This window comes from Bos grunniens, chromosome 4 (assembly GCF_055505025.1).
Source record: "Bos grunniens cultivar Pamir isolate PY7600 chromosome 4, Bosgru_T2T1.0, whole genome shotgun sequence".
Classification (NCBI taxonomy): domain Eukaryota; kingdom Metazoa; phylum Chordata; class Mammalia; order Artiodactyla; family Bovidae; genus Bos; species Bos grunniens.
Window position 1 is genome coordinate 56,376,648 of NC_141168.1, and position 13,038 is coordinate 56,389,685.

The 13,038-nt window shown below is 44.7% G+C and overlaps 2 protein-coding genes and 1 long non-coding RNA gene across 5 annotated transcripts in view; 2 read left to right on the plus strand and 1 right to left on the minus strand.

Moving 5' to 3' along the window:
* Positions 1-8,524, plus strand: part of FKBP9 (FKBP prolyl isomerase 9) — a 44,752-nt gene extending 36,228 nt beyond the window's left edge. Inside the window, exons 8-10 of the mRNA XM_086396493.1 lie at positions 790-935; positions 2,457-2,620; positions 6,021-8,524. Of these exons, the coding sequence (XP_086252619.1) occupies positions 790-935; positions 2,457-2,620; positions 6,021-6,197 (487 nt within the window). The 3' untranslated portion in view covers positions 6,198-8,524. The remainder of the gene's footprint in view (positions 1-789; positions 936-2,456; positions 2,621-6,020) is intronic.
* Positions 3,645-4,206, plus strand: LOC147374197 (uncharacterized). The gene is made up of 2 exons (XR_015162525.1): positions 3,645-3,764; positions 4,088-4,206. It is a non-coding gene; the product is annotated as an uncharacterized LOC147374197 (long non-coding RNA).
* Positions 8,525-12,225: 3,701 nt separating the features above from the next.
* Positions 12,226-13,038, minus strand: part of NT5C3A (5'-nucleotidase, cytosolic IIIA) — a 39,082-nt gene continuing 38,269 nt past the window's right edge. For all 3 annotated transcript variants that reach the window (XM_086396494.1, XM_086396496.1, XM_086396495.1), the window contains one exon: positions 12,226-12,942. In XM_086396494.1, the coding sequence (XP_086252620.1) occupies positions 12,841-12,942 (102 nt within the window). In that variant the 3' untranslated portion in view covers positions 12,226-12,840. The remainder of the gene's footprint in view (positions 12,943-13,038) is intronic.

A 13,038-nucleotide genomic window follows, 5' to 3' on the forward strand; every position in this document is an offset into this window, starting at 1 on the left:
TCCCATTGTTTGCTTTTAGGAAGTGATAGGAATGCATCAATTTGAAAATAGATTTACTTTCAGTACTGATTGAGGTGACTTTTATTTGGATTCTCTTGGGATTTTGGGCATCAAGGCTCATTAAAAGCATGGCCCAAGTTAACTGTTATTATTCTGGAGTCATAGAGTGTTACAGGCACAAGCATATCGCACTCTCAAGGCTGTCCATTTATTGAGCTCCTGATGCTTGCTCTCCTCCGTGCCAAGCATATTATTTGCTATTTAGAATATCCTGTGCAATAGCTGTTATTATCTCTATTTTATAGATGAGGAAACTGTAAAACTATATTTCTGTCAAATTAAGCGGCAGAACCAGGATTCAGACTCAGGTCTTGCTGAATGCAAATCTGGGTCTTAACTACATTACATATTTTTAAAATTTTCATGAAAATTTCTGACTAAAATTTCAGAACACTGACTAAAACTGAGTGACTTAGCAGGTATTTACGCATATCCCACTTGTTTTGCCAAATGTTCTGTAAGGTCTTTTATAACAAGAGGATTCATTGCAATATGCCCAAAACTCTCAACCAGTTCCTCAGTCGTCCCTTGATTTTCACCTTGAAACTTGGTGATTACAGGCTGGTTGTTTTGCAGACTGTCCCTCAGTGTGGGTTTGTGTCCTTATGATTCCACAGGAGTTCTGTATCTTTGGCAGAAAGATCACAGAAGTGACATGTTCTCAGGAAGACATGCTCAAGTACCAGTGGGTTGATGGCCTAACCAGAGATTCTTCTGTTTCATTTTCAGGTGGAATTTAGGCAAAACGTATAACATCGTTTTAGGATTTGGACAGGTCGTGTTGGGAATGGATATGGGTCTCAGAGAGATGTGCGTTGGAGAGAAGCGGACTGTGATCATTCCGCCCCACCTGGGCTACGGCGAGGCTGGCGTGGGTGAGTCTGTAGTAGAAAAGGCATCTGGGACATGGTCATTGTTTGTATTTTGTGCTTTTTGATGTTCTAACACAATATGCTTCTTCCATTTAAAACCCCAACCCAGAAAAGCTGTGGTTTTTATTCAAGTCTTTAGCATTTTTATTTCAAAACCCCATGAATTTGGTGTGAGTGCCATGTTAATGGGATTAAGCAGGGGTTTCTGTGGGAGAAAAAAAAACAAAAAACCCTTGACTCTTCAGACTCACGTGTGGGAAATGTCACTGAAAGGGCTTCCCAGATGAGCTCGGCGCTTCCTTGGGAAACTGTTTCCTGGGACAGTGGAATGCTATCTAAGAAGCTATCTAAGAAGATTTCCTTGTGGAAAAGATTGGTGTCAAGTTCTGGAAATACTGGTGGTATTTGCCCTCACAGCTATTATGGTTTGATTCATGATTTTGGCCAAAATGAACCCTCCTCATGGGGTTTGGCGGGAACCCCTTCTTTTTCAGTTCTTGTACTTTTGCTGTTTGGAAATGGAGTAGATGGGAAGTGCTAATTTACAGAAGTGATAGGCACTTTGGATTGATTTTTTCAAATTTTTTAAATAATTGGAGAAGATATACTCTATGCTATTTTCCCCAATCTGAGAAAAAACACTTAAAAAAAAATGTATCCTGTAAGATTATACTCCCATGACATATAATTAATTACAATATATAATTTAAAATAATACACATTACATTTATTATAGTCACATACTTCTAAGTTATTTTGGGCCCATACTATATATACTGTTCTAGAATTTGTGTTTACAAATCACATCATGGCTCATGATTTTAAGGCATAATGTATTATTCTTAAAGTTCTGTGGTTAAAGTTATTCAAAAGTTGTACCATTGTAGTCTCTGCTGGTTGCTTTTAAACTTCTTTTCACCAAGACACAGTAAGAATTACATTTTATCTCCCAATTAGTGTTATGCATAAGCATACAATTTATACTTCGTATATGTATACATATGGGCTTCCCTGGTGGCTCAGTGGTAAAGAACCTGCCAGCCAATGCAGCAGCTGAGGGTTTCATCCCTGCTCCGGGAAGATCCTCTGGAGAAAGGAAAGGCAAACCACTCCAGTATTCTTACCTAGAGAACCCCACGGATACAAGAGTCTGGTGGGCTACGTCCATGGGGTCACAAAGAGTTGGACATGACTTAGTGACTGAGCAACAACAATAATACGTATAGATTTAGTTTTATATGATTAAAACTAAGTTCCATAAAATAGTATCTATCCTTTTTATGTATAATGTACTCTGATTTTATTCTCTCACTAATTTAAAAAAACGTTGGTCTCATTCTTTAAATTGATTTGAGACTCACTACCGACAGTTTGGAAGAACCACTTGCTGAGGCTGAACTTTTTGCTGTCCCAAGAGATTCCTCCATCCATGAGGCAGCCAGAGCCTGGGTGTTGGGGCGGGGGGCAGAGGGGCATGCTCGCTGCCTTGTTGTTAATGCCACCTCCACCCCTGTCCTGTGGCAGATGGAGAAGTGCCCGGCAGTGCCGTGCTGGTGTTTGACATCGAGCTGCTGGAGCTCGTGGCTGGCCTGCCAGAGGGGTACATGTTCGTATGGAACGGTGAGGTGTCAGCCAACCTCTTTGAAGAGATCGACAAGGATGGTGATGGAGAAGTCCTCCTGGAAGAGGTAACTGACCTTGTTGAATACAAGTGGGGCCCAAGGAGCTCAGGGAAGCTCCCTGGGCTGGGGCACCTGTCCTGAATGTGAACCCACTCAGAGTGAGGATACCGCTGCTTGCTCCTTGTGATCTGTAAACTGCATGCTCGTGTGTCAGGCGCTTGCACACACACACACTAAGTCCTCTAAGTCGAAGCTCACAGTTCCTCTTTGAAGAAACTGAGGCCCTGAGAAGTTCAGGGGTTGATTCCACGGCTCACGGATCTGGACTCAGTTCTTCGTTCCTGGGTGCTCACTGCGGCCTGCATGGTTCTAAGTGTTTTTCACATATATTATCTTGCTTAGCCCTCATGACAGCCAGGTAATCACCCCTATTTTTAAGAAGAAAACAGCTGTGCACAGAGAAGGTAAATGGCTTGCCCAAGTTTGTACAGCCATCCAGTGGTTTGTAGGTGTCTTGATCGTCTAGATCCTGTGTTGTTTCTCCTGAGTGAGACACCCTTTGTGGAGCTGGGCAAGAGAGTCTTTGTCTTGTCGCAGCTCTGGGGAGTTTCAGGTCTCTACCTGTTCCCATCTCCTTGTTCAAGGATGTGGCTCCAGCCTTCTCCCCTTCTCTCTTCTATCATCCACATTTTCCCAACTTCTGGACTATTCCCATTAGCTTAAGAGCATGCTGCTGTTTTTCCTTATTAATGCATCTTCCCATTTCTTTTATTTTTTTTGCTTTCTTTACAGCAGAAGCCTCAAGAGTTGTCTGTCCTTCCTGCCTCCAGTTCCTTTCCTCCTAATCTCTTTTACACCCAGTCCTGTTGGGTCTTTATCCTCCACGCCACTGAACTTGGTTTCTTGCTCAGGCACTGAACCCAGTGGTCAGTTCCCAAGCTTGCTTTAGCACAGCTGTTTCCTTTTTGAGATGCCTTCTTTTCCTGGCTTCCACCTCACAGTTTCCCCAGGTTCCTTCTGCCTCACTGGTAGCTGCTTCTCCCAGGGCTTTTCAGAGTGGAGGGCCCCAGGCTAAGTCCTGAACTTTGCTCTCCTCCCCCTTGACATCATCCCTTGGTGACCCCCTCCCATCCTAAGGCTTTATCGTCTTCATTCTGATGGCTTCTAGATTGGCAGCTCCGGGCCTGTCTTCTGTCCTCTTCACACTAAGGTATCAGCTGCCCACTTGACATCGTCATTCACTGAACCCCCAATATCCCCACAAAAACTTGCTTCACCCAAAGCCTTTCCCATCTCATTCGATGACAGCACTTCCCTTCCAGTTGCTCAGGTGAGAGCACCCAGTCATCTCTCCTCTTCCTCTCACAGGCTAGATTAAATCCATCAGGAAATTATTCTAGCTGTTCTTGAAAATATACCCAGAACCTGACCACTTCTCACCACCTCCGCTCCATAGCACCTCAATCCAGTGTCCATCACCTCCCACTTGGACCTCTGCAGAGGTCTTCCTGCTCACACCCTTGCCCCTCACAGCAGCCAGAGTGGTCCTTCTAAAACGTGAGTTGGAACAGGGCCCGCTTCATCTCAGAACTCTGCAGAAGCCTCCCATCAGGCAGCATCCCGCAGGCCCCAAACCCTTGTAGTTGTCCAGCCTGGAGACTGCAGAAAGAGCCTGGAGATGGTGACAGAGACATCAACAACTTATTGAACAGGGATCTTCCATGTCTGCAGCAAAGGTCCTGGAGTGTCACCCCCACAGTATATGGCAGATAGGACATAGCAGGAACCTTTACTACCCGGGGGAGAAGGCTGCTGCTGCTGCTAAGTCGCTTCAGTCGTGTCCGACTCTGTGCGACCCCAGAGACAGCAGCCCACCAGGCTCCCCGTCCCTGGGATTCTCCAGGCAAGAACACTGGGGTGGGTTGCCATTTCCTTCTCCAATGCATGAAAGTGAAAAGTGAAAGGGAAGTCACTCAGTCATGTCTGACGCTCAGCGACCCCATGGACTGCAGCCTACCAGGCTCCTCCGTCCATGGGATTTTCCAGGCAAGAGTACTGGAGTGGGGTGTCATTGCCTTCTCCGGGAGGTGAAGGAGGCTACCATTAATAGGGGAATTAATGTCAGGTTGGCTCATCAGTTACCAAGGAAACCAGCAGCTAGGACACAACCCTCACAGGCCCTCAGGTTAAGACCATCATGAGGGCAGATATTTCCCTTTAATAAACTAGCAGGTGGAGCTGTTTTGGCATAAAGAGGAGAGCAATCACTAGCTGGGGCAGGGTTTCTTGTGAGTAGGGTGTAGGTGAAGCAAGGGCTGGCCGAGCAGTAAGAGAACAGCTGTATTTGTTGGCCTAATCATACATGCCTTTATATTCAAAGTCTTTGCAGTGGCCCCCAAGGGCCCCACAAAGCCCTCTACCACCTGCTCGCTGTGCCCTCCTTCCATCGACTCTCCCTTTGCTGTGCTGTAAACACACTGGGCATGTGTCCACCCGGGGCCTTTGCACCGGCTGTTCTCTGCTCAGCAGACATTTCCCCTAGGTAACTGCTAGGCTTGTTCCCTCACTTCCTTTAAGCCTCGATACACACTTCTCTTTAGCACTGTGCATTTACCCTGACCACCGAATTGATACTTAAACCAATTCCCCTGGCTGTACTCTTGATCTTCCTGACTTGGCTGACTCTTTCCTTTCTCTGGAGCATTTTATTTTCTAACTTAATATGTAGTTTACTTACCTTTTAAATGTTCCTTTTTTAGTGTTTGCAAAATATTCTAAATGTTCCTTTTTAATAGTGTATCTTTTCCACTAGTGTACGCGAGAATTACAAGAGCAGGATGTTTTGTTTATTGATGAATCTTTAGGCTCTAGAATGCTGCTCAGCATACAGTAGACAGTAAGGTTTTATTGTATGAATGAATGAATTTTCAGAGGCAAGGATGATTAGGGGATCAGTCGTAGGTGGAAAACTAAGTGTTGATTTAGGGAAACAGGATAGTTCCAGTGACTGCTAGGTACTGGCTGCCTGGAACCTAAGCACTCCTATAGTCATTTTGTCCAAGGTTTTTAACCTGCATCCAGAGGTTAAAGCCATCCCCGGTGGCTCAGAGGTGAAGAATCTGCTTGCAGTGCAGGTGATGCAGGAGATACGGGTTCTACCTCTGGGTCAGGAAGATCCCCTGGAGGAGGGCATGGCAACCCACTCCAGTATTCTTGCCTAGAGAATCCCATGGACAGAGGAGCCTGGTGGGCTACAGTCCATGGGGTCACAGAATTGGACACAACTGAAGCGACTGAGCACGCGTGCTGGAGGAAAAAAATCTAGATCGTATAGCTCAGATTTTGTCTGTTGTGCTGGCTCAGACTCAAATTCCAACCCCACTGTCCCAGGACCGCCTTGTTCAGGCTCCAGCTTGGTGTCTTCGGCTACCCTGTCTCATGGTCTGTACTGCCTCTTTCTCTCCAGTTCTCAGAGTACATTCATGCCCAGGTGGCATCTGGAAAAGGGAAACTCGCTCCTGGATTCGATGCTGAGATGATCGTGAAGAATATGTTCACCAACCAGGACCGAAATGGAGATGGGAAGGTCACGGCTGAGGAATTTAAACTCAAAGACCAGGAGACAAAACACGATGAACTCTAAACCTGCCATGAGCCACTCGCGTGATACCAAGCCCCTGTTGTGGCAGAATGTGCACTGAGGGTGCGCGGGTCTCTCAGAAGGGGATGGTCAGCAAGTAGTCGACGGATCACATAGCTCCTGGGACATACATCGGGGTGGGTTGATATTCATGGTGAGAATTTTAGGCTGATGCCAGTGACACTACATAAAATCAGTGCGGGGGCCTTCGCATGGGTGGTGTAGAATAGTCAAAGTGCTGCATTGTCAGCTATTGTTTTGTGAGCCTTCTGGGTGGGTGGCTTTGTTATTAAAGGAAAACAGCATCATACAGAAGTTGTAATCATCTTGGAGGGAACAGAGGAAAATGTGTCTGGGATATCTACATAAAGAGGATTAAAAATGTTAACTTGCTGGTGTTTTCAAAGTGTTCTCCAGGTGGCTAGAAAAGAGAGGGCAGGTCCCAGCAGCATTCCCAGACAGCCCCAGGAAACTTCTTAGCAGCCTATACAAGACCTGGTAATGCCCAGTCTCCACCACGCCTACACACACACACACACACACCTGGTAAATCCCAGTCTCTAACATGCCTAAACACACACACACACACACTTGGTAATTCCCAGTCTCCACCACGCCTAAACACACACACACACACACACACACTTGGTAATTCCCAGTCTCCACGATGCCTACACACACACACACACAGCTGGTAATGCCCTGTCTCCACCATGCCTACACACACACACACACACACACACACACACACACACACCTGGTAATGCCCAGTCTCCATCATGCCTACACACACACACACACACACACACACACACACACACCTGGTAATGCCCGGTCTCCACCATGCCTATACACACACACACACACACACACACACACACACACACCTGGTAATGCCCAGTCTCCACCATGCCTACACACACACACACACACACACACCTGGTAATGCCCAGTCTCCATCATGCCTATACACACACACACACACACACACACACACACACACACACACCTGGTAATGCCCAGTCTCCATCATGCCTACACACACACACACACACACACACACACACACACCTGGTAATGCCCGGTCTCCACCATGCCTATACACACACACACACACACACACACACACACACACACACACACCTGGTAATGCCCAGTCTCCACCATGCCTACACACACACACACACACACACACCTGGTAATGCCCAGTCTCCATCATGCCTATACACACACACACACACACACACACACACACACACACACACCTGGTAATGCCCTGTCTCCATCATGCCTATACACACACACACACACACACACACACACACACACCTGGTAATGCCCTGTCTCCATCATGCCTACACACACACACACACACACACACACACACACACACACCTGGTAATGCCCAGTCTCCATCATGCCTACACACACACACACACACACACACCTGGTAATGCCCAGTCTCCATCATGCCTATACACACACACACACACACACACACACACACACACACACACCTGGTAATGCCCTGTCTCCATCATGCCTACACACACACACACACACACACACACACACACACACACACACACACACACCTGGTAATGCCCAGTCTCCATCATGCCTACACACACACACACACACACACACCTGGTAATGCCCGGTCTCCACCATGCCTATACATACACACACACACACACACACACACACTTTTCTGGTTAATCACATCCCACCTTGTTGTCCTTCTATTGGCCAGGTAACTTGGAGGTTACAAAGAAAATCAGTGGACCAGACATAAGGCATGTTGTGCCATGAGCAGAGAAATTGATTCTGCATTTGTCACATAAGATTGTCTGCTTTACTCTTTCTTATTCTCATCACTCTATCCCATAGCACCCTCTCTTCCCGCCCTGAATCCTGTGATCAGATAGATACAAGTAGGGCTGATGGCTCAGCCACACTCGAGTTATCTCACTGTAGCCAAGACAGAAATGTCATCCCAACAGGTGAGCATAAACGAAGTGATGTATTTCTGTCACCCCTCTGTCCCGGAGAAGGAAGTGCCCTAAGGCCTGGGGCCTCTCTGTGTAGGACACTGTGCCTGCTGACCTGTCATGTTATGCAGTAACCACCTTGCTGCCTATGTCCCCTCATGGTGGTGGCACTCACCCTGAAGTAACCAATGATTTTCCTTTTGAAGCGACTTTGTTTGACTAATTTAAACTATTTTGTACTGATGTAGCCCTGAGATAGTTCCTGAAAATGCTGTGCACTCATTCAGTGGAACAAATGTTGGAAAATGAATTTTTCATATATAAAATATTGAATTATCAGGTTTTGTGTTTTATTTGAAGGTTCATTTCTCCCATAAGAATACGCCATGCCCCCAGAATCCCCTTGGTTAAAAACCCAGCAGGAGTGAGTTGAAAGAAGTGGAAGATCGCTGTACAGTAGAAAGGGGGTGTATCTGTCAGGGTCTTGGCTGGAAACATACACTCAAGTGGGACGTCTGAAGAGAAGTGAATGAAAAGACTCTTTACACGAGTGTGGTGGGGTTGGGGCGGGGCGGTGCAGTCAGGATGCCAAGGTACCCATGATTGCTGTTGGGTGTCAAGAGTGGGAAGCCGATCTAATGCTGGGACTGAAGGGTCACGGGGAGCCTGGGCGGGGCTGCCTGGTAGGAGTGGGTGGAGGGACACAGCCACCCCCAGAACTGTGGCTGGCAGTGGGCAGAGTGGTGAGAGAGGAAACACTCATCTTCTCCGTCCTGCTCCCATCAGCTGAAGCCAATCTGAAGCCAGAGGGCAAGGAGCTCAGGGGCTGGTGTTCTGATTTACTCTTAAAAAAAAAATATTTGGCTGCATCAGGTCTTAGTGGCAGCCCACGGCCTCTCTAGTTATGGCACACAATTCAGTTGCTCTGTGGCATGTGGGATCTTAGTTCCCCGACTAGGGATCAAACCTGTGTCCCCTGCATTGCATGGTAGACTTGCAACTACTGGACCACCAGGGAAGTCCCTGGTTTACTCTTTGCAGAGGCAGCTTCAGGGATTCTGTGTGCTTTTGGGAGGGGAAATAGGCGCCCATGGCCTTCCCGGCCGCCGCCGCCATTGTCACTAATGTTCCTTAACCCTCCTCTGTGGAGCACACAGTCACGCAGCTTTTTCATTTAACAGAATTCCTTGAGTGCACTAGATAGGTTAATGATCTGTTGAATTGCCCTTTGGAATGCATTTGATTTGTAACATCTTTATACTCACATGTTCATGGAGATGAATATCTTGTGCTTATTCTCTACCCTAGATCTCTAGCTGGTCCTGTTTGAATTTCTTCACTGGCTATTTTCTACAGTAGCAGGTTGGCTGAATAAAAAATAAGTTTCTCTGGGGAATTTAAGGACTGTGAGCCTTAGAGCTTCAAGAATGGAAGGAAACTTTAGCTGGTATTTGTTTTTGTGTTTAAACTGCCTGCCTGACTGCTGACCTGAAACACTGGTCTTTTCTGGCCTTTAGATTCAGACTGAAATACTGGCTCTTCTTGGGTCTTTGTCTTATTGGCTTTTACTTTTTAGCTTTATTGAGGTGTAATTTAAAAAACTGTTTAAGACATTTCAACGGTTTGTGATGATTTGACATAAATATACATTGTGAAAGGATTCCCATCAACTTAAATTAACATATACATCACATTTTTTTAGAGAACATTTAACTTCTACTGTCAGCAAATTTCAACTATATGATAGTGCTATCAACTATAGTCACCATGATATACACTGGATTCACAGACCTTATTTATCTTACAGATGAAAGTTTGTATCCTTTTATTTCCCCCACCCCCTAGGCCCTGGTAATCACCTTTTCTCCCCTCTGACTTCAACTTTTTTATTTTTTTGTATCTACATATATAAATGATACCACGCAGTATTTAGCTTTCTAAATCTAGCTTATTGAGTGCCGCCTGGCACTTCCATTCTTTCCGTTGCTAACGGAACATACGTCATTTTGTCAGGGAAGTTGGCCTGACTGCAAAATTATATGTAAGCACTTTAATATCAGGTTTCTAGGAACAGAGTGGCTTTCTTTGAAGCCTTCTTCTCTTCTCTTGGATCTCTGAAGTCTTTTTTATAAAATAAGAATGCTACTCCCAATTATTTACTCCTGTTTTTGGATATTATCAAAATAGTGTTTGATACTGTGTGGTCATCCTTCATGTTGGAATTTCAGTAGTTTAGGGGAGTTTCTGGAGAAGGCAATGGCACCCCACTCCAGTACTCTTGCCTGGAAAATCCCATGGACGGAGGAGCCTGGTAGGCTGCAGTCCATGGGGTCGCTGAGGGTCGGACACGACTGAGCGACTTCACTTTCACTTTTCATTTTCATGCATTGGAGAAGGAAATGGCAACCCACTCCAGTGTTCTTGCCTGGAGAATTCCCAGGAACGGAGGAGCCTAGTGGGCTGCTGTCTCTGGGGTCGCACAGAGTCGGACAGGACTGAAGCGACTTAGCAGCAGCAGGGGAGTTCCTTGCAGCTTACAGTGGCCCTATTTAAATATCATTTAAATGCAGATAAGATTTACAGTACTCAAATTTTCTTCTCTGAGCTCTAGTCCACTTACGGTATCATCTGTACATTTCATAGGCATCCCAAACTCAGTGTGTCCAAAATAGAGTGTATATTCCCACTCCCTTCCCAGCACCGTCCATCCAAGCCAGTACTCCTCTCTCACCCTACACATTTAATCCCACAGCAAGTCTTGACATTTCTAAATTGGTAGTGGCTAGAAGAAGCTGTAGAGACTGTTCTTGTGGCTTTTATTTTAAAGGGAGGTGACTGACTGAGCAGTGACAAGAAAGCAGGTCAGAACTTTAGTATTCCTTACACTTACACCACAGTGTGCTTGTTTGTGGACGCATATTATAAACTCCTTTGGAAAATAGCCAATATGGCAAGCTCTAATAGCAAACACAGGAGTAAGGAGCTATCATTTGATAAGGGAGTCCCAATTTTTTCTATGTGAAAAAGTCCTCCAGGTAATTGACACCCCACCCTGCCTCCATGCCATGGGCTTCCCAGATGGCACTAGTGCTAAAGAACCTGCCTGCCAATGCAGGAGACAAAGAGACTGGGATTCAATCCCTGGGCGGGGAAGATCCCCTGGAGGAGGGCATGGTAACCCACTGCAGTATTCTTGTGTGGAGAATCTCATGGACAAAGGAACCTGGTGGGCTACGGTCCATGGAGTCATAGAGTAGGACACGACTGAAGCGATTTAGCACGCACACACATGCCATGCTATCTGCTTTAAAGCAAGAAGCTTGGTGTTGAGTTCCATTCTGGAAATACCTAAGTGGGGACCATCTACTTTCTGCCACTGTGTGCTTTGTTTCATTGTTTATTATAAAAAAGAGAAGCAGTGATGGAGAATACAGATGGGATGCAGGAAAAAGGTTTGCATCACAAGACCTTGCCTCTCTACCACGTATGACTGGACTAGACATTACTGCCCATACTGGATATCAGAACCAGCTGGACATGCTTTGTCTGTATCATGGCTCAGATGCTAAGAACACCAACTAGTTGCTCACAGACTGCAGTTCAAGGGCTAGGGTCAGGATCAAATTTATCACAATGGCAAGACTTAGCCTTGTGTAAACCAATTACAGGGCAGCCAAAATTTGGAATGGAAAGTCAGGCTGCAGAGAAGCATACTGGTTCCTAATGCTGAAGTACGCTATTTTAGTCACCATGAGACCCAGCGACATTTTTTCTGCCTATGGCTGTTTGTGAAACACTGAGATGTACAATAAAGTACCTCTTTTACTAATATTTTCACAGGGGGAAAACAATTTTCCCAGGCCCCACTATTTTCTGAAGGGCAAATTAAATTTTCTCTGTAAAAATCTTTTTTATTCTTATAGTGTATAAATCTGAAATAAGTAGGCACTATGACAAAGATATCAGGATTCATATATCACACATATATGCAAGAAAATCATGGCAGGCTTTGCTAATGAATAATAATAGTCTTGACAGAATTACAAAGGTTTTTCATTTCATGTTTATCTTCAGTGCTTTGATACAGAACATTCTGTAATAATTAGTGACATGTCGATACCAATGGATATTTTTCAAACATCAAGTACCAATATTTTTTGGTAAATACTGATTTTTACCAAACAAAAGAACTAGACATAAGTTTTAGGAGATGATTAATACCATCAGCGTAATTCACCCAAATTATAAAAATGACAACACTTAAAATCATGCACATTATTTCATCATTTCATAAAACTTTTAAAACTTCTACAAACTTTCCCAATATAAAAAGATTCCTTGAAAATGTCATAATAACATTAAGCTACAAAAGTCATTCTGGAAATTTAGGGAGTTATTTTTCCAATTTTAGCTCTAAGAATTTTTTAAAATCTGTTAAAAAATATATAGTGAGGAGTGTGTTGAGAGAGGTGGAGAAATAGGAACTTCCAGTTGATGGATTCAACAAATCTGAAAATACTTCAGTAATACAGAGGAAAAACTTCAGGAGCAAGAATATATTATAAATAAAAAAAGTCTTTTAGCCAGATGAACAGATGAGCAGCTCTTTCATCAATTGCACCCATGGGCGAGAGGTCTTCTTGAAGAATGGTTGTTTATAGAATCTTCTGTAAGATAGAGTTGGCTACATCCAGTGATTCATCTTTTACTAGAACAATATCATAAGAGTCCATGTACTTTTCTAAAAGCTCATCCACCTAATCAACAATCAAAAAAAAAGTCACAAAAACTAACATGCAGGGAGGAGAAGTAAATAATTTCAGTATAAATCTCACTATTTACATCACATCTTT